This window comes from Lepidochelys kempii, chromosome 14 (genome assembly GCF_965140265.1).
Source record: "Lepidochelys kempii isolate rLepKem1 chromosome 14, rLepKem1.hap2, whole genome shotgun sequence".
Lineage (NCBI taxonomy): Eukaryota > Metazoa > Chordata > Testudines > Cheloniidae > Lepidochelys > Lepidochelys kempii.
The window spans coordinates 41,776,441-41,801,938 of NC_133269.1; the positions used below are offsets into that span (position 1 = coordinate 41,776,441).

The 25,498-nt window shown below is 50.3% G+C and overlaps 1 protein-coding gene across 7 annotated transcripts in view; it reads left to right on the forward strand.

The window, feature by feature from the left end:
* Window positions 1-25,498, forward strand: part of LOC140897898 (uncharacterized) — a 66,144-nt gene that overhangs the window by 19,052 nt on the left and 21,594 nt on the right. For 2 of the 7 annotated variants that reach the window (XM_073311136.1, XM_073311139.1), the window contains exons 1-2: window positions 21,983-22,066; window positions 24,743-24,831. In XM_073311136.1, the coding sequence (XP_073167237.1) occupies window positions 24,754-24,831 (78 nt within the window). In that variant the 5' untranslated portion in view covers window positions 21,983-22,066; window positions 24,743-24,753. The other 5 variants (XM_073311150.1, XM_073311138.1, XM_073311141.1 and 2 more) reach the window with 5 other exon arrangements.

Below are 25,498 nucleotides of genomic sequence, written 5' to 3' on the forward strand. Positions count from 1 at the left end.
CCAACTTTGCTGAAAAAGGGGGCATTTCCCGCAGCCTCCTCACATGTCCACCCGACCGGATCGCTTTCTGGAACAGCGGGGCAGGCCCACAGGCGGCGGACGGGGCCTGCCTTGCCCCGCGGACGGCTTTTGAGGCGGCCTCCCGTGGCCTTCTCCCAAAGGATGGACAGAAACCCCGGTGGCCAGAAGGACACAGCAGATGGGCGTCCGGAGAGGGGCTCAGCAGGGACCGGTGGCGGAGAGGTTTCTCCCCACGATCTTAAGGACGGCGAGACACCGGCCCGGAGAGCGCCCTGGGAGAGTGTGTGAAAATGGAAGGTCTGGAAAACAGGGAGCGAGGCGGGAAGGCGGGAAGGGGCGCCTCACGCCCTGCCCGCGTCGGTCCCGGCCGCAGCGAGCCCGTCCCGGGGCGGGGCCCTGCCGCAGGCGCCCCGGGGCGGGGCGGGTTCACCGAGCCGACACCGGTCGGGACGTGCGGCCCTCGGGAGCCCAGCAACAAGCCGCGCGCGCGGAGGGGCGGGGCGGGGCGGGGCGGGGGGGGGGAGTCGGGCCCGGGAGCTGAGGCTCCGCCCCCCCCCCAGCGAGCAGCCCGGGGACACGAGAGTTCGCCTGAGCAGGCGCCGCTGCTGCCGAGGTGGGGGCGGGTCTGAGAGGCGCCGGCTCAGTGTGGGGCTGGGCGGGGTCTCTGTGGCGGAAGGGGTTGAGGCGCCGGCGGGAGGAGGGAATCAGGCTGATCCCGGCACCTGCCCTTACCTGGGCTGGAGAGGGCGGAACCGGCCCCGGGGCAGGCTGGGAGAGGTAGTTCCTGACTCTCCCGCGAGCGGAAGTGACGTCGGACCGGGGAGGACGAGCCGGGCTCGTGCGGGGCCCTAGGCGCCTCTCCCAAGGCGGAGAAGCGTCTGGTGCCGCTCGAGCTCTGGGCATGCGCAGAGGGAGGGGGGCGGGGCGGGGCAGGGCGGGAGTCCCGCATTCGCAGAGCTCACCGGCTGCTGCGGGAGCGGGCTGAGCGGCAGGGTCTGTGCCGGGGCGACCTTCATTAACCCCCCCGCGCCCGGCCCGCGCCCTGCTCCCGCTGGGGCCGCCCCGGGCCCTGCCCGCCCCGCTGCCGAGCTGCCGCCTCCAGGTACCGGAGCGAGCCCCGGGGGCGGGGCGGTGACGCTGCCCCAGTGTCCGCGGGGACCCGGCCTCGGGCGGCGCCGGGACCTGCTCCCGGGGGGGGCCGCGCCCGGGGGGGCTCGGAGCTGCTGTCCCAGCGGGAGCCCAGCGCCCCCCGGCGGGGTCTGGACGGGGCAGCGGGTTAAGGGGCGAGGCTGGGAGACCCCGACCCCGCGGGGCCGGGCTGGGGGGCCGCTCTCTGCCGGCAACAGGGCCCGGGCAGGCCCGGGAGGGGACGGGGGCAGCGAGCGGCCCCCCCCGGCGGCGGCCCGGCCCCAGGCTGCGGCCAGGAGCTCGTTCCTCCGCGGGGCCGCGTCCTGCCGCACCTGGGAGACGCCTCGGGGCTGCCCAGCCCCAGGGGAGCCGCAGCCAGGCCCTGCCCCGCGCCGCCGGGACCGGGGGGGGTCCGGGGGGGGCCTTGAACGGTCCCTGTGCAGCCTCAGGAAACCCCCGGGGGAGAAGGGGGGGCGGGAGGTGAGTGAATTGGATCCTTTCCCCGCTGGTGCCGCTCACACCCTGATACAAATTCTCTCCAGTTCTTCCCCTTTTCTCTCTCATTATCTCACACGTGGCTATAAAATCCGGGGTGATTCCCCCCACACACACACTTTCCCCTCAAATGATCAGCTCTCTCCCGATTTCCCCCTGTTCTCGCCATAATTCTCAAATGTCAATTTCAAATCTCTGGTGTGGGGGATTTTCTCACCCATTTTACCTGCAGCGCTTTGTCCGTGTCTAGGTGAGACATTGTTCCCTGAGTCGTGCCCAAAACATGGCTGCCCCTGGAGTGGGGATGGGATGAGACGCCTCTTCTCCGCCAGGGTGGGGGAAGCGAGGAGCAAGTGTCCCCTGTGGAGACTGCCCAGACCCCGGTTTCCCAATCCCACTTGCTGGCCCCAAACTGCCAACACAGTTCTCCCCAGCTATCCATTGACCCTCATCCAGGAAGCCTTCCAGCTCCTCCTCCTCCTTTGCCCTCTTAAATCGCCGCCTCAAAGGGCTCCTTGCTACCCCTGTGAATGGAGGCAGACGGGGAACCATCACTTTCTGTTTATGTATTGCACAGTATATAAAATCCAGTCAAACAGGTCCCCTTTTCCAACTAGTTATTTCATAGCAATATAAAATTCCCTCTGATCTTGGTGTTTTTCTCTCATGTTATCAATTACTTAGTTTGTGACATGTATTCTTTGCAAATCTCAAAGATTGTTATGAAATAACCTAAACATTTGCCCCACTTGTTCTCTAGTTGTCTATTTCTAATTGAATATGCCCTGACATTTTCCCTCTCTCTAATTATAAAATACTAAGAAAATCTCAGATTTACACTTTTTCCTCAGATTCTTCAACGTGGAAATAAAATGTTTGGAAATTTTCCCCATTTCCACTGTATTCATTTTTCAAATATTGATGTGAAATACACTCAGATTTTACCTCCTATCAACAACTGATATAAAAACCCTCTGCTTTTCCACTTTCCTCTCTCTAGTTTGCAAAATGGCAAAACGGGAGGAGGGGGGTCCTAGGCAAAGGGCATGGCAGAGGCTCTGGGGGCTGCTCTTAAATTTGTGCCCCGAGTCCTTCTCCTAGATGTGGGGGTGAGGGAGGTGGGAAGGGGGTTAGCACTGCTACACAATGACCTCTTCCACATCACTCTGGACTCATCCTTTCTGAAATCTGGTTTCATTGAGACCATTGTTAATCCAGAGTCACTGTATGGAAAGACAAGGAGTGACTCCAGATGAACAGTGGGGCAAATGAGATTAGCAATTCTCCCTGTGAGAAGGTGCTCTCATTAGCTGCTCTCCCCAGAGAGCTGAAGGAGGGAAGGCTGCTCAAAGGCTCTGTTCCTCTTGCCTAAGGATATTGGGGTTCAGCTTCCTGGGTCAGATGCTGCAGCCTCCATGGTGATCCGGGAGACCAGCTTGCTGCTACCCTTGCGGGGCTTCTGTGCTGGGAAGTGACCTTAATTAAAGCTTTTTCTCTGCCAGGCCCAGGTGCTGACTTTCTCTATCTGGTACTAGCCCCTTGGGGCAGATCTGGGCTCTGTTAATACAAATTCTGAGCCACAAACTTCAGGTAACTGAAAGACCTCAGGGAAAGTGCTGGGGACTGGCAAGAAAGTGACTCTGCACAAACAGCCCCTCCTCATTTCTCCTCCCATTAGCAATTGTCAGGAGAAAATCCAGCGGTGGGATTGCAAAGAACCCAGGAATGGGACTTTCCCAGCCAGAGAGGCAGGGAGAGAGGACAGGGGAAGGAGAGACTGAAAGGGGCAGTGGTAGAAATGAGTGGGAAGAGAGATTTCCAGCTCTAGTTCACCCGGACACACGTGTTGCAGCATCCCTGGGCAGAATCACTTTCCAGTGAACAAGAAAAGGATCAGACAGAGGAAAAGCCAGTTCCTGACTCCATATTCCCCCTGCTCGGTTGTGGCTGCCGTGGGGTCCATGTCCGAGGGAATCCCCCAGAGTGACTCCTTTGGTTTTGCTCTTTTTTAGCAATGTGTTGAGAGACTTTGTTACGGGGTGGGGGGAGGGAGAAGGGAGGTTAAAAATGTCTCTGTGGGCTTAGCCTGGCAGGAGGGGCCAGGTCTACACTGAAATAAAGAGATCAAGCATTTTTCCAGCACGGCAGAATCTAGGATATCTGTCTGCAGGGAAAGGGCCCTGGGGGAATTCTGATGTGAAATTAACTAAAGCCTGTTCTGAAACCCCCACAATTACGCTTCTCGCCCTCCCAGGCTACAGAACGAAGTCCATGTTTCACTCCAGCTCCTCCCATCCTCCCATGGGACCGGGAAGAGAAATGGCTGCAGTGGAGCCAGCTCAGGTAGGGATTACTGGGGAGTTTTGGGTGGGTTCCTTCTGGAGGGAGGGGGACAGCAAATACACCAGAGACGGGAAGGTTTGCGCAGTCTGGTTTGGAGGTTGGTGCGGGGCAGGAAATCCACAAGGTGGAGAAAGGGAGGAGGACGGGGGGTGGCAAACCTGCTGGGAGTTATTGAATAAGTGGCCTAGATTCTGGGAACAGACCCATGAGGTTGGGAGGTGGAAATGCTCTAATTTGTTGATCAGAAAATAACCCACCTACATGGGGCTAGGAAAACTAACCAGACTCATAGTGCGGGAGCCTGACCCGACTAAGCAGCGGGTGCCATGAGATATGAGTAGGGCACCCACCAGTCAGGCTGCGGGGAGATTCCCCTCCCTTCATATCCAGCTCCTCGCACTGAGGAGCGTGATGGACTTCCTACCAGGGAGCTCTCCCTGGAGCCTGCTGGGGGCTCCATCTCCTGTATCAGTCTGTGGCTAGTAGGTGTGTGATGGATCTGGTGGGAGAGAGGTGGGGCTCTCTCTTCGTCCCCTAACCCTGGTGGTTCCAGGATGCTCTGAGCGAGGTGGGGGCGGGAGTCTGACCGTGATCCACCCAGAGCTTCCATTTGATTGGCTCCTCTCCCACACAAAGAGAGGGGCAGCAGCTACTGAATGTTGGACTTTTGCTCTTTCAGGGGCCGGTGACCTTTGTGGAGGTGGCTGTGTATTTCACCAGGGAAGAGTGGGCTCTGCTGCACCCTGCTCAGAGAGCTCTCTACAGAGATGTCATGCAGGAGAACTATAAGAATGTGACCTCGCTGGGTAAGGATTCCCGTCCCCTCAGTTCTTGGAAGGGGAAATGAAGAGATACGGTTCACGCCACCCCCCAATGGCATCTCTGCTCTGTCCTGTTTCAGCATCACCCCAATATGCCAGTAACACACACGACCAGAGACCTTCCCCTGCTGAAGAACACTTTGGGAACAGAGCACAGGAGCAGTATCGCACAGTTTCAGATATCTCTTTTTGCTCAAGTAAAACTGGGGCTTAGGTCCAGCATAACCAACAGAAGCTTCCTACCCCCGGCCTTCTCGGAAACCCTGAGCCTACTCCACCCGGACCAGAATGTGCTTGGGGTGTAACAAGCAGGCTGCTGGAGTCAGAGCTGCTGGTCCAGGGCTACTTATCACACAGACACTCAGTGCGTCCTTGAATGCTGGCTGGGGTATCCAGACAGGGGAGCTCCAACAGCAGAACATTGAATCTCACCCAGGATTACAGATGACACAAGTCCTCATTGGTCTGGATTGCACTGCAGCGTGTGAAAATGGCTTATGTTGGTAGTGAAACTTCCTAAGACATGGAGAGTCTTGCTTCTCCATCCGCACGTGTAATAGCCACCACCTCTCTTCTCTGCAGGCTCCTTGGCTTTTTGATTACCTCATTGTCACATGACCCCGATTCTTATTTTTCACATTCTGCTTTTCTAGACTAATTAGCATCTGTTGCTCCTGAATTATAGCTTCTAATTTCCCAGTGTTCTCCACACCCAGGGATTTTCCTACTCCCTCCCGTTACACTGGGCTCACTAGATTCCCTAGTACATAAGAGCGGCCACGCTGGGTCAGACCAAAGTTCCATGTAGCCCAGTGTCCTGTCCTTCGACAGTGGCCATGATTTTATAGACCTCTCTCATATCCCCCTTTCGTCTCTTTTCTAAACTGAAAAGGCCCAGTCTTTTTCATCTCTCCTGTCATAAATATAAAGGGAAGGGTAAACCCCTTTGAAATCCTTCCTGGCCAGGGGAAAGCTCTTCTCACCTGTAAAGGGTTAAGAAGCTAAAGGTAACCTCGCTGGCACCTGACCAAAATGACCAATGAGGAGACAAGATACTTTCAAAAGCTGGGAGGAGGGAGAGAAACAAAGGGTCTGTGCGTCTGTCTATATGCTGGTCTTTACCGGGGATAGACCAGGAATGGAGTCTTAGAACTTTTAGTAAGTAATCTAGCTAGGTATGTGTTAGATTATGATTTCTTTAAATGGCTGAGAAAAGAATTGTGCTGAATAGAATAACTATTTCTGTCTGTGTATCTTTTTTGTAACTTAAGGTTTTGCCTAGAGGGGTTCTCTATGTTTTTGAATCTAAATTACAAGCTGGTAAAGATAAGCTTAGGAGGTTTTTCATGGGTACAGATGTGGGGACCTGCATGAAAAACCTCCTAAGCTTATCTTTACCAGCTTAGGTCAAAACTTCCCCAAGGTACAAAATATTCCACCCGTTGTCCTTGGACTGGCCGCTACCACCACCAAACTAATACTGGTTACTGGGGAAGAGCTGTTTGGACGCGTCCTTCCCCCCCAAAATACTTCCCAAAACCTTGCACCCCACTTCCTGGACAAGGTTTGGTAAAAAGCCTCACCAATTTGCCTAGGTGACTACAGACCCAGACCCTTGGATCTTAAGAACAATGAACAATCCTCCCAACACTTGCACCCCCTTTTTCCTGGGAAATGTTGGATAAAAAGCCTCACCAATTTGCATAGGTGACCACAGACCCAAATCCTTGGATCTGAGAACAATGAAAAAGCATTCAGTTTTCTTACAAGAAGACTTTTAATAAAAATAGAAGTAAATAGAAATAAAGAAATCCCCCCTGTAAAATCAGGATGGTTGATATCTTGCAGGGTAATTTAGATTCAAAAACATAGAGAACCCCTCTAGGCAAAACCTTAAGTTACAAAAAAGATACACAGACAGAAATAGTTATTCTATTCAGCACAATTCTTTTCTCAGCCATTTAAAGAAATCATAATCTAACACATACCTAGCTAGATTACTTACTAAAAGTTCTAAGACTCCATTCCTGTTCTGTCCCCGGTAAAGACCAGCATATAGACAGACGCACAGACCCTTTGTTTCTCTCCCTCCTCCCAGCTTTTGAAAGTATCTTGTCTCCTCATTGGTCATTTTGGTCAGGTGCCAGCGAGGTTACCTTTAGCTTCTTAACCCTTTACAGGTGAGAGGAGCTTTCCCCTGGCCAGGAAGGATTTCAAAGGGGTTTACCCTTCCCTTTATATTTATGACATCTCCTCATATGGAAGCTCTTCCATACCACTAATCATATTTTTTTCCCTTTTCTGAACCTCTTCCAGTTCCAGTATATCTTTTTTGAGATGTGGCAGCCACATCTGCATGCAGTATTCAAGATGTGGGCGTACCATGGATTTATAGAGAAGCAATATGATATTTTCTGTCGTCTTCCCTATCCCTTTCTGTTTGCTTTTTGACTGCCTTTGCACCTTGAGTGAATGTTTTCAGAGAACTCTCCACAAGGACTCCAAGATCCCGCTCTTGAGTGGAAACAGCTAATTTACACCCTATCATTTTATATGTATAGTTGGGATTATGTTTTCCAATGGGCTGCAATACGTGCTATCCTGACATCTAGTACTGCTGAGCTCCTGCATTCAGTAATATCCCTGCCCTTCCTGTTTCCTTTCTCCACTGAACCCCACCAGCCCATGCTTACTGTTCCCGGCTTCCCCAGGACTGACTCATTGTCTCTGGACTTCTCTGTCAGCAAGAAGCAATGCCAGGGAGACTTGCCCTCTGTCTGGAATCTTCGATTTTTGGGACAAGGATTTACTTTCTCTGTGTTTTTAGGAGACTCTTTGAAACTGAGCGTCTGTGACATTAACCACAGTACAATCTGAACTATTGAACAGCTGTTTCCGCTCATTTCCTCAAGCTGCAGTGCCTTTTACACGGCTTTACTGTGAGAAGAGCCACACCTGGGCGGTTAACACACAGTCTCCAGCATGTAACTCGCTCCCAGCTTCACAGTATTGACTGCTGCTAGTCAGTGACTCTCAAGTTACAGTACACCACAGGAGAACCTCAGAAAATTCTCTGGTCCCAGACTTTCCCCCAGAAATGTGCATCTTGCATTGTCCAGCACGCTGCTTAACAATGCAAACTCATACGAAGTCTGTCATTTCATCAGTGGAAAATGACATACACCAGCCTCGTTATTCCAAATGGAGTTTCCAACACACTTTAATCCAAACACACTGGTTACATAAAACAATAAAACAAAATTAACTACCTAAAAAAAAGGATTTTAAGTGACTACAGGTAATGAGGCCTAAAAGTCAGAATTGTTTACAAAAAAAATACAAGATAAAACAGAAACTAACATCTAACTTAACAAGCTAAAACGGATTCAAAGCAAATGTTTCTCTCTCCATATGCCAAAACAGGCTGGTGGCTGTCCTTTCAGCCAGGACTCCCCTAACCCGCCCCTGCGCCCTAGTTGAGTTCTTCAGGAGTTGTCATGAACAGAGGAAAAGGGGGGAGAGAGAGAGAGTCTCAAGCATTTTCCTCACCTCTTTTTATAGTTCAGTCCTTTGTACTAGAAAGAAATTACGTTCTCAGCTGAGTGATGGTGATAGGCTGTCTGTTGTCGATATGAGTTTCAAGTGGTCCCTTTGAAGGAATGTAAATATCTCCTTTACACCTTCCCACTTCCCGAGAATGGCTATTTGACCAGCTGTTTGCCTTGCAGCCTCTGAGGGAACTGGTCTGTGGGTGTTCCCCAAAATTATAACTTTTCAGTAATATCATACAGTAAAATCTCATAATTTTACTTACAGTGTTGCTCCGCATTTTAACAGGAGGATAATATCACGTAGATTGTGTGATTTCAAATGATATCTCACAAGCCATACTATGTCCCAAATTGATCATAATTTTCCAGAAGAGTGAACAAACAGGTACAGACTGACACAATGTCTGTCTGGATGTGTTCCCAGCCGATATGTGGGTATTTGGCATCTTAAAGGACCTGGGGAGCTGGTCCTGGGAATTCATTGGTTTACTCAGTGTGACACTAAGTGGAATTGTGAGATTCTTTATATTATTATTATTTTATTATTAATACCAATATGAATTTTGGTATTAATAAAATAATTAAAATTGCAATGAATCCTGCTAGATGTGCCATGTAAGCATTTTAACAGGAGGATAATATCCAGTAGATTATGTGATTTCAAATGATATCTCACAAGCCATACTATGTCCCAAATTGATCATAATTTTCTGGAAGAGTGAACATAGGGGTACAGAATGACACAATGTCTCTCTGTGTGTGTTCCCAGCAGATATGTGAGTATTTGGCATCTTAAAGGACCGGGGGAGCTGGTCCTGGGGAATTCACTGGTTTACTAAGTGTGACACTATGTGGAATTGTGAGACTCTTTATATTATTAGTATTTTATTAATACCAATATGATAAAATTGCAATGAATCATGCTAGATGTGCCATGTAAGCCGTCAGTGAAAATATTATGATTTTCCAAGTATGATCGTTTTCTTTCTGTTTGTATCACCTTTCTTTTGTGAGATATAGAGATGTAGGGTATATTTGTAGTTCCAGACTTGTGTAGTGTTTCTGGGTGACACCCCCAGACATATTGGCGTCAGCACTGCCTAGCCTGTTCGATGGCCCATCGAGGGTCATCAGCTGTACAATGAGCCCATGGAAAGGACCAAGGGGATACACCTATTGAGTCAGCGAGACATGCAGGGGTGCGCCTGTGTACTGAGAACTCCAAGGCTTTTCCATGCCATCTGCTGTGAAATTTGTGTTTGGGACACACGAAGTACAAACCACATGGCAAAAGCAATATACAGAGGGTAGCTGCATCGTCTCCATTTTCTCTTCAATCCCTCTTCCTACCTCTGGAGCAACTTCTCTACAAACTGAAGCCTTGAACAAAGGACTGAATGACCCATCCAAGCTGTGGATGTGTTCCAGATGGATTTTCAAACCACTAACTCACCAGTACTGCTAAGAACCTGATGTACAGATTTCGGAATGTACCTGACTGCTTTCCCATTTCACTTCTTTCTGTCTTTCTTTTGTTTAAACCTTTAGTTTAGATACTAAAAGATTGGCTGGCAGCATGGAGGGCTATCCAAACCTATCGTAATCTGTACTGATGCTAACCCCTTGGGATCAGAAGAACATTTTGTTTTTGAGCAAAGTTTTTAAATCACCTCTCACTGTAGTGGACCTAGGTGCTGACTGGGACTCAGAGAACTGGAATGCAATAAAGGGGGCTGTGTGATTTCTTTTTTCAGCTTCTCGGTAACCAGTGTGGGTGATGAGAAGCAGTTTGTGACTGGTCGGTGAGTTTAACTTCAGTGTTAACCACCAGTTGGGGGAGCATATGGTATCCCTTTTTCAGCCTGCCCTAACCTTGGCCTTTTCAGTGAGGGACTGCTCCAGGCACACCAGCTCACACTAAGCACTGAAGTTAAATTAATAGAATGTTTGTTTTTTTCATGACAGAGTCTTATGAAATCAACTAAAGTCCTTTGTTTTGTTTCATCTGAGCAGGGTTTCCAGTTTCCAAACCTGATGTGATCTCCCAGCTGGAACAAGGGGAAGAGCCATGGGTCCCAGAGGAAAGAGAGATCCTGAGAGCTCCCTGTATAGGTGAGGAAACATTAAACCAACTCAGAATCTATAAGGGCCTGAAAGAAACATCTGGGATGCCCTACAAAGTGTTGGGAGGTCTCTCAGTTCATTATTGTCTCTAGCAGGGGACGTATCCTCAGGGTAAATATAGCTCATGCCTTCCTATAGATCCTAGCAGACACCAGGCAGAAGTTTCCTCCCTTCCCCCTGTGAATTTGGATGGGATGTGAAGGCTGAATTGATCCCCCTCCTCTGTCCTATTTGGTGGAAGAGTCTGGGGATGTTCAGTACCTGATTTTTATTTGACCCCTCTCCAGCACTTGTTTTCGTTTGGTTTTCCCCTTTCCATCCCTGTTTGCAGTTTCTATCTCTATCACAGCAGGTGATGCAATGCTCTGTGAGAAGGAGGAGCAGAATTCTCAGCAGGAAAATGTTGAGCAAGTGGATAAACACAGAGAATTATCGCAAAGATGGAAAAGGAATGTGTCCAGGAGTCATGAGCAGGGAAAATCCTTTGCGATTCATCACAGACCAGAAAGAGAACAGGGAAACCACCCATTGGAGAAAATGGGTAAATATATTTCCTGTTGGGGAACTCAGCAGGGCCTCAAGCGAACCAGAACCCAACAGGAAATCCTCAGGAGAAAGATGAAAAATACATGCAGTGAGTGTGGGAAAAGCTTCACTCAAAGATCAGGCCTTTCTGCTCATCAGAGAACCCACACAGGGGAAAGGCCCTACAAATGCAGTGAGTGTGGGAAAAGCTTCATTTTAAAATCAGGCCTTTTTCGGCATTATAGAATCCACAGAGGGGAGAGGCCCTACGAATGCAGTGTGTGTGGGAAAAGCTTCATTCAAAGCTCAGCCCTCTTTCAGCATCAGAGAATCCACACAGGGGAGAGGCCCTACAAATGCAGTGAGTGTGGGAAAAGCTTCATTGAAAAAGCATCCCTTTTTCAGCATCAGAGAATCCACACAGGGGAGAGGCCCTACGAATGCAGTGAGTGTGGGAAAAGCTTCATTCAAAGATCACACCTTTTTGACCATCAGAGAATCCACACCGGGGAGCGGCCCTATCAATGCAGTGAGTGTGGGAAAAGATTTATTCGAAGATCAAGACTTTTTAAGCATCAGAAAATCCACACAAGGGAGAGGCCCTACAAATGGATTGAGTCTGGGAAAAGCTTCACGAACAGCTCAGCCCTTTCTGCTCCTCAGAGAATCCACAAAGGGGAGAGGCCCTACAAATGCGGTGAGTGTTGGAAAAGCTTCAATAGCAGCTCAGCGCTTTCTAATCATCAGAGAATCCACACAGGGGAGAGGCCCTTCGAATGCCGTGAGTGTGGGAAAAGCTTCTTTCAAAGATCCCACCTTTTTCACCATAAGAGAATCCACACCGGGGAGACGCCGTATGAAAGCAGTGAGTCTGGGAAAAGCTTCACGAGCAGCTCAGCCCTTTCTTATCGTCAGAGAATCCACACAGGGGAGAGGCCCTACGAATGCCGTGAGTGTGGGAAAACCTTCACTAGCAGCTCAGCCCTTTCTTCTCATCAGAGAATCCACACCGGGGAGAAGCCCTACGAATGCTGTGTGTGTGGGAAATGCTTCACTAGGAGCTCAGACCGTTCTAAACATCAGAGAATCCACACAGGGGAGAGGCCGTATGAATGCAGTGAGTGTGGGAAAAGCTTCACTCAAAGATCAGACCTTTGTTATCATCAGAGAAGCCACACAGGTGAGAGGCCCTACGAATGCAGTGAGTGTGGGAAAACCTTCACTAGGAGCTCATCCCTTTATAAACATCAGAGAATCAACACAGGGGAGAGGCTCTGTCATAAATATAAAGGGAAGGGTAAACACCTTTAAAATCCCTCCTGGCCAGAGGAAAAACCCTTTCACCTGTGAAGGGTTAAGAAGCTAGGATAACCTCGCTGGCACGTGATCAAAATGACCAGTGAGGAAACTGTCTGTGTGATGCTTTTGCCGGGAAGAGAAAAAGAATGAAGTCTTAGAACTTAGTAAGTAATCTAGCTAGATATGCGTTAGATTCTGTTTTGTTGAAATGGCTGATAAAAGAAGTTGTGCTGAATGGAATGTAGATTCCTGTTTTTGTGTCTTTTTGTAACTTAAGGTTTTGCCTAGAGGGATTCTCTATGTTTTGAATCTGATTACCCTGTAAGGTATTTACCATCCTGATTTTACAGATGTGATTCTTCTACTTTTTTTCTTCAATTAAAATTCTTCTTTTAAGAACCTGGTTGCTTTTTCATTGTTCTTAAGTTCCAAGGGTTTGGGTCTGTGTTCACCTATGCAAATTGGTGAGGATTTTTATCAAGCCTTCCCCAGGAAAGGGGGTGTAGGGTTTGGGGAGGATTTTTTGGGGAAAGACGTTTCCAAGCGGGCTCCTTCCCTGTTATATATTTGTTAGACGCTTGGTGGTGGCAGCAATAAAGTCCAAGGGCAAAAGGTAAACTAGTTTGTACCTTGGGGAAGTTTTAACCTAAGCTGGTAAAAACATCTGTACCCTAAAGCTCAAAGTGGGGAAGGAACCTTGACAGGCCCTATGAATGCTGTGAGTGTGGGAAAAGCTTGACTCAAAGATCAGAACTTTATAATCATCAGAGAATCCACACAGGGGAAAGGCCCTACAAATGCAGTGAGTGTGGGAAAACCTTTTCTAGCAGCTCAGTCCTTTCTAGTCATCAGAAAATCCACACAAAGGAGAGGCCCTACGAATGCAGTGAGTGTGGGAATACCTTCTCTTGGCACTCAGCCCATGTTAGCCATCAGAGAATCTGCAAGGGAGATCAACACCATAAAAACCTCTAGGGCTATCAGTACTTCTTTTCTTTAATACTTTCCCTGATTCCTACATAGTAACTTGGAATGCTGTTTGAACTGTTTGCTGCACCGTTATCCCTCAGCTTATCCAGATGAGTGCCCCATTTTTGCCTTTTGCAGTTTGCCCTCTTGAGGTGGACCTATTTGTCCTTTTTATTGTCCCATGAGTAATTTGAGTGTGCGCTTCCTATCAGGAACCAGGGAGCATCACATTTATACCATTCCTCCTATTGCAAAGTTATTGTTAGTCACCAATGATACAGATTGTATCATTGCCAGTTGTTCTCATGTTGCTCTGGGTTTTGCTGAAGAGCAGTTATATTGGGAACTTTTCAAATTATATGTAAATGAAGAGAAACGGGGGCCAGAAAAAAAAAGGATAATTTCAGCCTCTGTGACACTGGAAGGAGATGGGGTGACTCAGAGATTTCCTCCTTCCCCATCATTGCAGAACTGTTAGCTTTTGTCTGAGCCATGTCGAGTTTACCTCTAAAAAGAAAAGGAGTACTTGTGGCACCTTAGAGACTAACCAATTTATTTGAGCATGAGCTTTTGTGAGCTACAGCTCACTTCATCGGATGCATACCGTGGAAACTGCAGCAGACATTATATACACACAGAGATCATGAAACAATACCTCCTCCCACGCCACTGTCCTGCTGGTAATAGCTTATCTAAAGCGATCATCAAGTTGGGCCATTTCCAGCACAAATCCATGTTTTCTCACCCTCCACCCCCCCACACACAAACTCACTCTCCTGCTGGTAATAGCCCATCCAAAGTGACAACTCTCTTCACAATGTGCATGATAATCAAGGTGGGCCATTTCCTGCACAAATCCAGGTTCTCTCACCCCCCTCCAAAAACCACACACGCAAACTCACTCTCCTGCTGGTAATAGCTTATCCAAAGTGACCGCTCTCCCTACAATGTGCATGATAATCAAGGTGGGCCATTTCCAGCACAAATCCAGGTTTTCTCACCCCCCGACCCCCATACACGCACAAACTCACTCTCCTGCTGGTAATAGCTCATCCAAGGTGTGGGCCTTTTCTCTCTGGGCCAGGAAGGAAAGGAGTGTGTAAATGAATTTACCTCTCCCCCCTGCATCCCAGCCAAGGAGCATTCTAGCGTGTCTTTGCTTTACACTGGGTGTCTGTGAAGCTCCTCGAAGTATTTAGGGCTGAATTCTGCGCTCCCCCCAGTTTACAGATTCCCTTGGCTTCTATGGAGTCACTCCTGACTCTCACCAGTGCAAGAGGAGATTCATACCGGTAGCATAGAGCAGGGGTTCTCAAACTTTTCTTTCCGCGGATCACTTGAAAATTGCTGAGGGTCTCAGCGGACCACTTAATGATCTTTCCAAAAGTCATTTGTACCATTAGCTAACTATTGTAAAGCTAACCATCTTGCATACATATTATCTGCACACATCGCGCAGTCTTAAGATGCTAAACAGATCTGTGCGTCAACTAGAAATAGTCCTGCTCTCCTTGTAAATATTAATACTGTCCTTTCCAGTATCTGAAAAGATTGTAAGAGGCATTCACGCAGGCTTATACAATTTCTCTGCCATGTCCACTCCAAATTTGATTTATATTTTATACACATAGAAGAGTAACAATAAGTAATAAAGCGACACAAACAGCAAAACAAACCCACATACAAACAAGTGAAAACACTGAGAATACGAAGGGAAGCGAAACATCCAGTGGTTGGTTTGGGGGATTTTAAATGAGTGTTGAGGACCCACGTAGTGGAAGTGCAACAGAGCCCTGGAGAAACAGGCAAAGTTCAAGGTCTCCTCGTTTCACATTGTGCGCGTGTGTCACCAACTCAAAAACCATTTTTACAAGCCCTGGGGCACATTAACACATGGCTTGGAGTTTGCAGACAGATCCCTGCTTCAAAGAGCTTGCAAATAAGGTCTTTATCCTACAAAACACCTGGCAGGACCCCAACCAAATCGAGTGCTGATGGCTACTCAAGAGTCAGTGGAACTACTTTGAGGCTTAAAGCAGGGGTGGGCAAACTTTTTGGGCCGAGGGCCACATCTGGGTGGGGAAATTGTATGCATGGCTGGGGCAGGGGGTTGGGGTGCGGGAGGAAGTGTGGGGTGTGGGAGAGGATTAGGGATGCAGGAACAGACTCGGGGCAAGGGACTGGGGCAGAGGAGGTGTGTGGGGTGTATGAGGGTGCTCAGGGAAGGGGGTTGGGGTGCAGGAGGGATGTGGGTACAGAAGGGGGCTCATAGCAGGGGACTGAGGTGCAGGAGGGAGCTGCAGAATTGCAGGTTGCGGAATGCAGGAGGAGGTTCAGGGCAGGGGTGCAGGAGGTGTGCGGACTGCGGGAGGCAACTCAGGGTAGGGAGTTGGGGTGCAGGAGGGGTGCAGCAGGGGGCTCATGGCAGGGGGTTAGGGTGCAGGGTGCAGGAGGGGTTTGGGAAGCGGCCGGAACCGCGTCGCTGAGTGGCCCCTTCTGGGGGGTTGGAGGGGAGGGTGCAGGCCTCCACATGCTGCCCTTGCCATGACCCCAGATACCTCACCTGAAGCTCCCATTGGCCACGGTTCCCCATTCCCGACCAATGGGAGCTGTGGGGGGCAGTGCCTGGAAGCAAGAGCAACCCATGGAGCTCCCTCCCCCCGCCCCGCCCCGCCTATGAGCTATTCCCCTGCAGCTGCTGAAGCTCCCAGCAGGCTCCCACCTCGCACTGCAGGCAGGTGTGAGGCCTTTTAATTTTCAGGGGAGAGGAAGCTGGGCCAGGGGGGACACGCAGCCTGGTCAAATCAGCTTCTGGGCTGGCTGCGGAGGGGTGGGGCAGATGGGGTGGGCTGCCTTTCGGCAGGGAACTGGGGGAGATGGGCATGCAGTTTCTGGGCTGGCCCCAGGGGGCTGCTGGGGGGAGTATGGGCCGGGGGGTTTCTCAAGGACCGAGCCAGCCATCCTCAGCCCACCCTGGTGTCTCCCCCAGGACCTGTGCTCCCCCTCCAGCCAGGAGAAACCAGCTGCAGACCCCTTTAGTGCTGGGCAGAGGGACAAACAAAAGGACGTGGCTCCTTTAAGAAAAGTTTGCCCTTGTGTCTGATGAGTGAACTTAGGCTGGGGCCAGCAGCTCGCCCCCTTCCCGGGCTCTGTCCAGCCAGTCGGGTGCGCCAGGTGTAGTGTAGTAAATTGCTCTGCATAGAAATGTGCTACTTACCGGGTACCGAGCCGTACATCTGCTGAAGCCGCTGCCCTTCACCCTGCCCTTCTTAGCCGTAAGATTCTGCGGACGGCTTTTGACAGGGGTTAAAAAGTTGCCAAGGGGGTGAATCGGAACAGGGGGGTGGCCAGGGTCTGAGCAGGGGGCGGAAATAGACTGGTCAGGGGGGTCAAGCAGCTGGAGGCAGCATTAGGAGAGGGGCTAAAGGGAAAATCAGGGATGGGGGGAAGGAGCCAGAGTTAAGCCCAGGAGCGAGGCGCTGGCAGAGGGTGTCAGAGGGCAAAACCCGGCACAGGCAGGGGCACAGGGGGCAGCAGTTACCCCAGTGGGACTGAGACACCAGGGCTTGCAAAATAGTTTCTTCGGGGGGGCGAGAGGCTTTTTTATTTCCCCTCTCCCAGGCAGAACCTCTCAGCATCGGCTTCCCCGGACTGGGTTCTCAAAGGCACAGGCATCCCCCCATGCCTAGTCAATACATCTCCTCTTTGTCTGATCTAACCTACTGAGGCTCTGTCTACACTGCAAATTTCAAAGGGCTGTCGCAGGTGCCAGTGCTCCTGGTAATCCACCTCGACGAGGGGATTAGGTCCGAGCACTGGGAGCCGAGCCTGTCCACACTCGCGCTTTAAAGCACTCAAACATGCTGCTCTCGGCAAGGGGGAGGGGGTGATTTTTCACGCCCCTGAGCCAGCAACTTAGAGCTCTTTAACTTGCCAGTGTAGATAATCCCTGAGACTGAATTCAGGGAAACATGGTACAGATATCCCCTCAGACACAAAGAATCCCTTATCACTGTGTCTGAATGCATCGAGTCTCATAGCAGTGTCCCAAGTTGTCTTATCTGCTGCTGGGATTCCCTGAATTTTTCATTCTAATTTTTTCTTCTCATTTTTAGAGCAGATGTTTATTCTGTTCAATCATCTGACTTCCACTCTGACCGAATTTCTGGCCTAGTGTGAAAACTTTGTTTTGAGTCAATCCATCAGTGCTGTAAATATTGGTGGTCAGACCAATAGTCCACCTAATCTAGTATCCTGCCTTGTGACAGTGGCCAATGCCAGGTGCTTCTAAGGGAATGCTCAGATCAGTCAAGCACTCATTGAACCATCCCATTGTCCACTCCCAGCATCTGGCAGTCAAAGGACAGTTTAGGGACATGCAGAGAATGGGCCTGCATCCCTGATTATCTTGGCTAATAGCCAATCGACTTATCCTGAGGGACTGATCGAACTCTGTTCAACCCATTCATAGCTTTTCCTTTCAAAATATAATGAACACACATCTACAACCCCAACATACCTTTACAACCACAAGAATTCTAAAATCATGAGTTAGTCACCCTCGCGTCAAGAAATTTTAAGGAATAAATTATCTTTTTTTGTGCCTCTTTGTTCCTGAGCCTGTAGGGTGCAGTAAGGCAATTCCAATGCCTTGAGCCTGAACACCTGAATGAATCTTAGTCTACCCTCATACTGCCAAACATTTCATACACCTAAGGCCATATCTACAGTTTCAGTGTGGGTTAACTCAAGTTGTCACCATAGAGTCACTACGGTTACTATGTCACTTGTGTGCCGGCCTCCTGGACTCCCTGCCTCAGCAGTCAGGGTACTCACCAGAAGCACTTGTGTAGCTTCAGAGTGAGTTGCACCATGAATAGATATCCCACTGTCCACCCATTGTATTTTGGGAAGCTTTGGTTTGGCAGCGTATGCTGGGTACCAAACAGGTCAGACAGGGGTGGTTGTGGCCATGGGTTCAAACTTCTTATAATGCATTGTTAACCATCCACTAATTTTATATGTATCCCATACATAAACGTATACATAATGTTTACACCTTTTTTTCTAAACCCACTAACCTGCCTGGCCCTCCTCACTGTCTGCCATCTCACACAGAATCATGGAACTTGCATGGCTCTGCACTATCGTCATGAGCGTTTTCACCCAAAGGTGTGTGCTCCTTTAGTATTTGCAGATCAGCCATCATACATGTGGGGTATGACATTATACTCTACATTCTTTATGAAAATAAGCTTATGATATGGATATAACAGAGCTAATATATACCTTATGCAAGATTGATGTGGGGTATTATCGCAAAACTTAAGACCTATTGACTGTGTTTAGCCAACCTGTATGCATGTAATGTTTGTATCTGAGGCTAGAAATATTGAGCATGTCTCTGTATTTAAAATGTGCTCTGTTGGATGAGGCCAGACAACGTTAGCAGCTTATTGAAGGAATGCACAAACACATAAAGATTATCCCAGGAACTGTGCCTCTGAACAATGGGGACTACTTGACCAAGATCAGATACCTCTATACAGTGGGTGCTGTTTGATCCAGGTCACAGCAAAAGAGCCTTACAGAAAGTGGGGGGAAGAAAGAAAAGGTGGACAATGAGAGCCTACAAGAAGAACCGGAAACACCTCAGGTACAAAGACTGAACAGTGAGAAATGATTGACCCAGCAATCTGGATGATGGGAAGACAGACACCTCAGCTCAGCTCAGCATACTGAGAATGAGAAGGATCTGACATTATCAACCAATGAAGAATAATCCAGGTGTGTCTAATATATCTTGTATCCCCATTATGCAGACATAGGCCTTTTTCTCACTGCTAATAAAACTAAGGAAAACAACACAAGTCCTGAAAATATAGGAAATATAGGAATGTTGGCTTGGTTCTTTCTACTCCAAAAAATGTGTTCGGTATCAAGGGTTTGTCTCATGTGTATTTTGAGAATGGCGACTAAGCATCTTGTCATGCAGAGAAAGTGTCAATTCAGATTTTGTGGGTAATAAACGTGTAAATAAGGCTGCGATACTGGCCATACAGCATGGTGGATTTGATTTCAATCAAATTCATTTAAATCACTAGTCATGGAGACTCGATGTAATCATGGTTTTCTAGATAAAAGTGCATTCCTGTTGGTTGTTGTAGCCTTCGTACATATTCTTCACAACTCAGAGTTCGATCCAGTGGTGTGCTATAATTTGTTCTGCTTGTGCAGATACTCTTTCTATTTCGGATCCCTGATGTAAACTAGCCAAACTGCCTGTCTGAACCTGGGCCTGGGTGATTTCAGGCAGTTGGCGAATTGGGTTATTTTTCTTCATGACAGGTTTCAGAGTAACAGCCGTGTTAGTCTGTATTCGCAAAAAGAAAAGGAGTACTTGTGGCACCTTAGAGACTAACCAATTTATTAGAGCATAAGCTTTCGTGAGCTACAGCTCACTTCATCAGATGCATATCGTGGAAACTGCAGCAGACTTTATATATACAGAGAGAATATGAACCAATACCTCCTCCCACCCCACTGTCCTGCTGGTAATAGCTTATCTAAAGTGATCATCAAGTTGGGCCATTTCCAGCACAAATCCAGGTTTTCTCACCCTCCACCCCCCACACAAATTCACTCTCCTGCTGGTGATAGCCCATCCAAAGTGACAACTCTTTACACAATGAAGAGCCAGAAGAGTTCCCAGAAGTTACCTACTACAGGACAGGCCTAACAAAGAAAATAACAGAATGCCACTAGCCGTCACCTTCAGCCCCCAACTAAAACCCCTCCAACGCATTATTAAGGATCTACAACCTATCCTAAAGGATGACCCAACACTCTCACAAATCTTGGGAGACAGGCCAGTCCTTGCCTACAGACAGCCCCGCAACCTGAAGCAAATACTCACCAACAACCACATACCACACAACAGAACCACTAACCCAGGAACTTATCCTTGCAACAAAGCCCGTTGCCAATTGTGCCCACATATCTATTCAGAGGACACCATCACAGGGCCTAATAACATCAGCCACACTATCAGAGGCTCGTTCACCTGCACATCCACCAATGTGATATATGCCATCATGTGCCAGCAATGCCCCTCTGCCATGTACATTGGTCAAACTGGACAGTCTCTACGTAAAAGAATAAATGGACACAAATCAGATGTCAAGAATTATAACATTCATAAACCAGTCGGAGAACAATCTCTCTGGTCACGCAATCACAGACATGAAGGTCGCTATCTTAAAACAAAAAAACTTCAAATCCAGACTCCAGCGAGAAACTGCTGAATTGGAATTCATTTGCAAATTGGATACTATTAATTTAGGCTTAAATAGAGACTTGGAGTGGCTAAGTCATTATGCAGGGTAGCCTGTTTCCTCTTGTTTTTTCCTACCCCCCCCCCCAGATGTTCTGGTTTAACTTGGATTTAAACTTGAAGAGTGGTCAGTTTGGATGAGCTATTATCAGCAGGAGAGTGAGTTTGTGTGTGTATGGGGGTGGGAGGGATGTGAGAAAACCTGGATTTGTGCAGGAAATGGCCCAACTTGATTATCATGCACATTGTGTAAAGAGTTGTCACTTTGGATGGGCTATCACCAGCAGGAGAGTGAATTTGTGTGGGGGGGTGGAGGGTGAGAAAACCTGGATTTGTGCTGGAAATGGCCCAACTTGATGATCACTTTAGATAAGCTATTACCAGCAGGACAGTGGGGTGGGAGGAGGTATTGGTTCATATTCTCTCTGTATATATAAAGTCTGCTGCAGTTTCCACGGCATGCATCCGATGAAGTGAGCTGTAGCTCAGTGAAAGCTCATGCTCAAATAAATTGGTTAGTCTCTAAGGGGCCACAAGTCCTCCTTTTCTTTTTTCTTCATGAGTTTGCACAGATGTGCCCGACTGACCCATAAAGAAAAGTAAAAGTTTAGAATATTACCGGTATCCAGCGTGTTAGTTCTTTTACCCTCGTGGCCTGGGGGGCAAGAGGGAAAGGTGGGGGGTTTTCACATAGTTATATTACACATACATTGCTCTCCTGCTGCTTCTGGCCAGAAAATCTCCCCCAAGCCAGAGGCCCTGGAGCGAGGGGGAGACTCACCGGCGCAGCGGCTCCAGGGAAGGAGCTCGCCAGGGCACAGAGCACCTCCTCCTGGCCAGGGTCCCTCCTGCCGCAGGCGCCGCGGGCCGAGACCGGGCTCCCCGCCGGCAGCGGCCGCCCCGGGGCGCGATCTCACAGAGCCCGCCCGGCTCGACACCTGCCCCCGGGGCTCGTCCCGACGCGGGGCAGAAGCCGCCCCTCGGCCTGCGGCGCCCCCGGGAGCCCCAGCAACGGGCCGCGGGGGGGCGGGTCTGAGAGGCGCCGGGTGGGGGAGGGGCCGGAGGGAATCAGGCTGATCCCGGCACCTGCCCAAACCGAAGCTGAAGAAGGCGGAAGCGCCCCCGGGGCACGCTGGGAGATGTAGTTCCTTACTCTCTCACTAGCGGAAGTGACGCCATATCGGAGAGACCGAGCCGAGCTCGCGCGGAGCCGTTGGCGCCTCTTCTAAGGCGGAGAAGCGTTTTGTGTCGCTCGAGCTGTGGGCATGCGCAAATGCAGGTGTGCGGAAGTCGCGCGTGCGCAGAGGCAGAGCTCACCGGCTGCTGCGGGAGCGGGCTGAGCGGCAGGGTCTGTGCCGGGGCGACCTTCATTAACCCCCCCGCGCCCGGCCCGCGCCCTGCTCCCGCTGGGGCCGCCCCGGGCCCTGCCCGCCCCGCTGCCGAGCTGCCGCCTCCAGGTACCGGAGCGAGCCCCGGGGGCGGGGCGGTGACGCTGCCCCAGTGTCCGCGGGGACCCGGCCTCGGGCGGCGCCGGGACCTGCTCCCGGGGGGGGCCGCGCCCGGGGGGGCTCGGAGCTGCTGTCCCAGCGGGAGCCCAGCGCCCCCCGGCGGGGTCTGGACGGGGCAGCGGGTTAAGGGGCGAGGCTGGGAGACCCCGACCCCGCGGGGCCGGGCTGGGGGGCCGCTCTCTGCCGGCAACAGGGCCCGGGCAGGCCCGGGAGGGGACGGGGGCAGCGAGCGGCCCCCCCCGGAGGCGGCCCGGCCCCAGGCTGCGGCCAGGAGCTCGTTCCTCCGCGGGGCCGCGTCCTGCCGCACCTGGGAGACGCCTCGGGGCTGCCCAGCCCCAGGGGAGCCGCAGCCAGGCCCTGCCCCGCGCCGCCGGGACCTGGGGGGGGTCCGGGGGGGGCCTTGAACGGTCCCTGTGCAGCCTCAGGAAACCCCCGGGGGAGAAGGGGGGGCGGGAGGTGAGTGAATTGGATCCTTTCCCCGCTGGTGCCGCTCACACCCTGATACAAATTCTCTCCAGTTCTTCCCCTTTTCTCAAATGTCAATTTCAAATCTCCGGTGTGGGGCATTTTCCCACCCATTTTATCTGCAGCGATTTGTCCGTGTCTAGGTGAGAAATTGTTCCCTGAGTCGTGCCCAAAACATGTCTGCCCCTGGAGTGGGGATGGGATGAGACGCCTCTTCTCCGCCAGGGTGGGGGAAGCGAGGAGCAAGTGTCCCCCGTGGAGACTGCCCAGACCCCGGTTTCCCAATCCCAGTTGCTGGCCCCAAACTGCCAACACAGTTGCCCCCAGCTATCCCTTGACCCTCACCTGCCCATCCCCCACTGCTGCCCCCTTCCCTCACCCAGGAAGCCTTCCAGCTCCTCCTCCTCCTATGCCCTCTTAAATCGCCTCCTCAAAGGTCTCCCTGCTGCCCCTGTGAATGGAGGCAGACGGGGAACCATCACTTTCTGTTTATGTATTACACAGTCATATAAAATCCAGTCAAACAGTCCCCCTTTTCCAACTAGTTATTTCATAGCAATATAAAATTCCCTGTGATCTTGGTGGTTTTTTTTTCATGTTATCAATTATTTACTTTGTGACATGTATTCTTTGCAGATCAAAGATTGTTATGAAATACCCTAAACATTTGCCCCACTTTTTATTTAGTTGTCCATTTCTAATTGAATATGCCCTGAGATTTTCCCTGTCTCCCTTAATTATAAAATACGAAGAAAATCTCAGATTTACACCTTTTCTCAGATTCTTCAACATGGAAATAAAATGTTTGAAACTCTTGCCCATTTCCTCTCTATTCATTTTTCAAATATTGATGTGAAATACACTCAGATTTTACCTCCTATCAACAACTGATATAAAATCCCTCTGATTTTCCACTTTCCTCTCTCTAATTTGCAAAATGGGAGGAGGGGGGTCCCAGGCAAAGGGCATGGCAGAGGCTCTGGGGACTGCTACTAAATTTGTGTCCTGAGTCCTTCTCCTAGATCTGGGGGGTGAGGGAGGTGGGAAGGGGGTTAGCACTGCTACACAGTGACCTCTTCCACAGCACTCTGGACTCATCCTTTCTGAAATCTGGTTTCATTGAGACCATTGTTAATCCAGAGTCACTCCAGATGAACAGTGGGGCAAATGAGATTAGCAATTCTCCCTGTGAGGAGGTGCTCTCATTAGTTGCTCTCCCCAGAGAGCTAAAGGAGGGAAGGCTGCTCAAAGGCTCTGTCCCTCTCTCCTAAGGATATTGGGGTTCAGCTTCCTGGGTCAGACACTGCAGCCTCCATTGTGATCTGGGAGACCAGGTTTAGCAGCTGCTCCTACCCTAGCGGGGCTTCTGTGCTGGGAAGTTACCTTAATTAAAGTTTCTTCTCTGCCCGGCCCAGGTGCTGACTTTCTCCAGCTGGTACCAGCCCCTTGGGGCAGACCTGGGCTCTGTTAATACAAATTCTGAGCCACAAACTTCAGGTAACTGAAGGATCTCAGAGAAAGTGCTGGGGACTGGCAAGAAAGTGACTCTGCACAAACAGCCCCTCCTCATTTCTCCTCCCATTAGCAATTGCCAGGAGAAAATGCAGCCATGGGATTGCGAAGAATCCAGGAATGGGACTTTCCTAGCCAGAGAGGCAGGGAGAGAGGACATTTGAAGGAGAGACTGAAAGCGGCAGTGGTAGAAATGAGTGGGAAGAGAGATTTCCAGCTCTACTCCACCCAGACACATGTGTTGCAGCATCCCTGGGCAGAATCACTTTCCAGTGAACAAGAAAAGGATCAGACAGAGGAAAAGCCAGTTCCTGACTCCATATTCCCCCTGCTCGGTTGTGGCTGCCGTGGGGTCCATGTCCGAGGGAATCCCCCAGAGTGACTCCTTTGGTTTTGCTCTTTTTTAGCAATGTGTTGAGAGACTTTGTTACGGGGTGGGGGGAGGGAGAAGGGAGGTTAAAAATGTCTCTGTGGGCTTAGCCTGGCAGGAGGGGCCAGGTCTACACTGTAATAAAGAGATCAAGCATTTTTCCAGCACGGCAGAATCTAGGATATCTGTCTGCAGGGAAAGGGCCCTGGGGGAATTCTGATGTGAAATTAACTAAAGCCTGTTCGAAACCCCCACAATTACGCTTCTCGCCCTCCCAGGCTGCAGAACGATGTCCATCCTCCACCTCAGCTCCTCCCATCCTCCCATTGGACAGGGAAGAGTAATGGCTGCAGTGGACTCAGCTCAGGTAGGGATTATTGGGGAGTTTTGGGTGGGTTCCTTCTGGAGGGAGGGGGACAGCAAATACACCAGAGATGGGAAGGTTTGCGCAGTCTGGTTTGGAGGTTGGTCCGGGGCAAGAAATCCACAAGGTGGAGAAAGGGAGGAGGACGGGGGGTGGCAAACCTGCTAGGAGTTATTGAATAAGTGGCCTAGATTCTGGGAACAGACCCATGAGTTGGGAGGTGGAAATGCTCTAATTTGTTGATCAGAAAATAACCCACTTACATGGGGCTAGGAAAACTAACCAGACTCATAGTGCGGGAGCCTGACCCGACTAACCCGCTTGTGCCGTGAGATATGAAGGGGGCACCCACCAGTCAGGCTTAGGGGAGATTCCCCTCCCTTCATATCCAGCTCCTCGCACTGAGGAGCGTGTTTGACTTCCTACCAGGGAGCTCTCCCTGGAGCCTGCTGGGGGCTCCATCTCCTGTATCAGTCTGTGGCTAGTAGGTGTGTGATGGATCTGGTGGGAGAGAGGTGGGGCTCTGTCTTCGTCTCCTCACCCTGGTGGTTCCAGGATGCTCTGAGCGAGGTGGGGGTAGGACTCTGACCGTGATCCACCCAGAGCTTCCATTTGATTCGCTCCTCTCCCACACAAATAGTGGGGCAGCAGCTACTGAGTGTTGGACTTT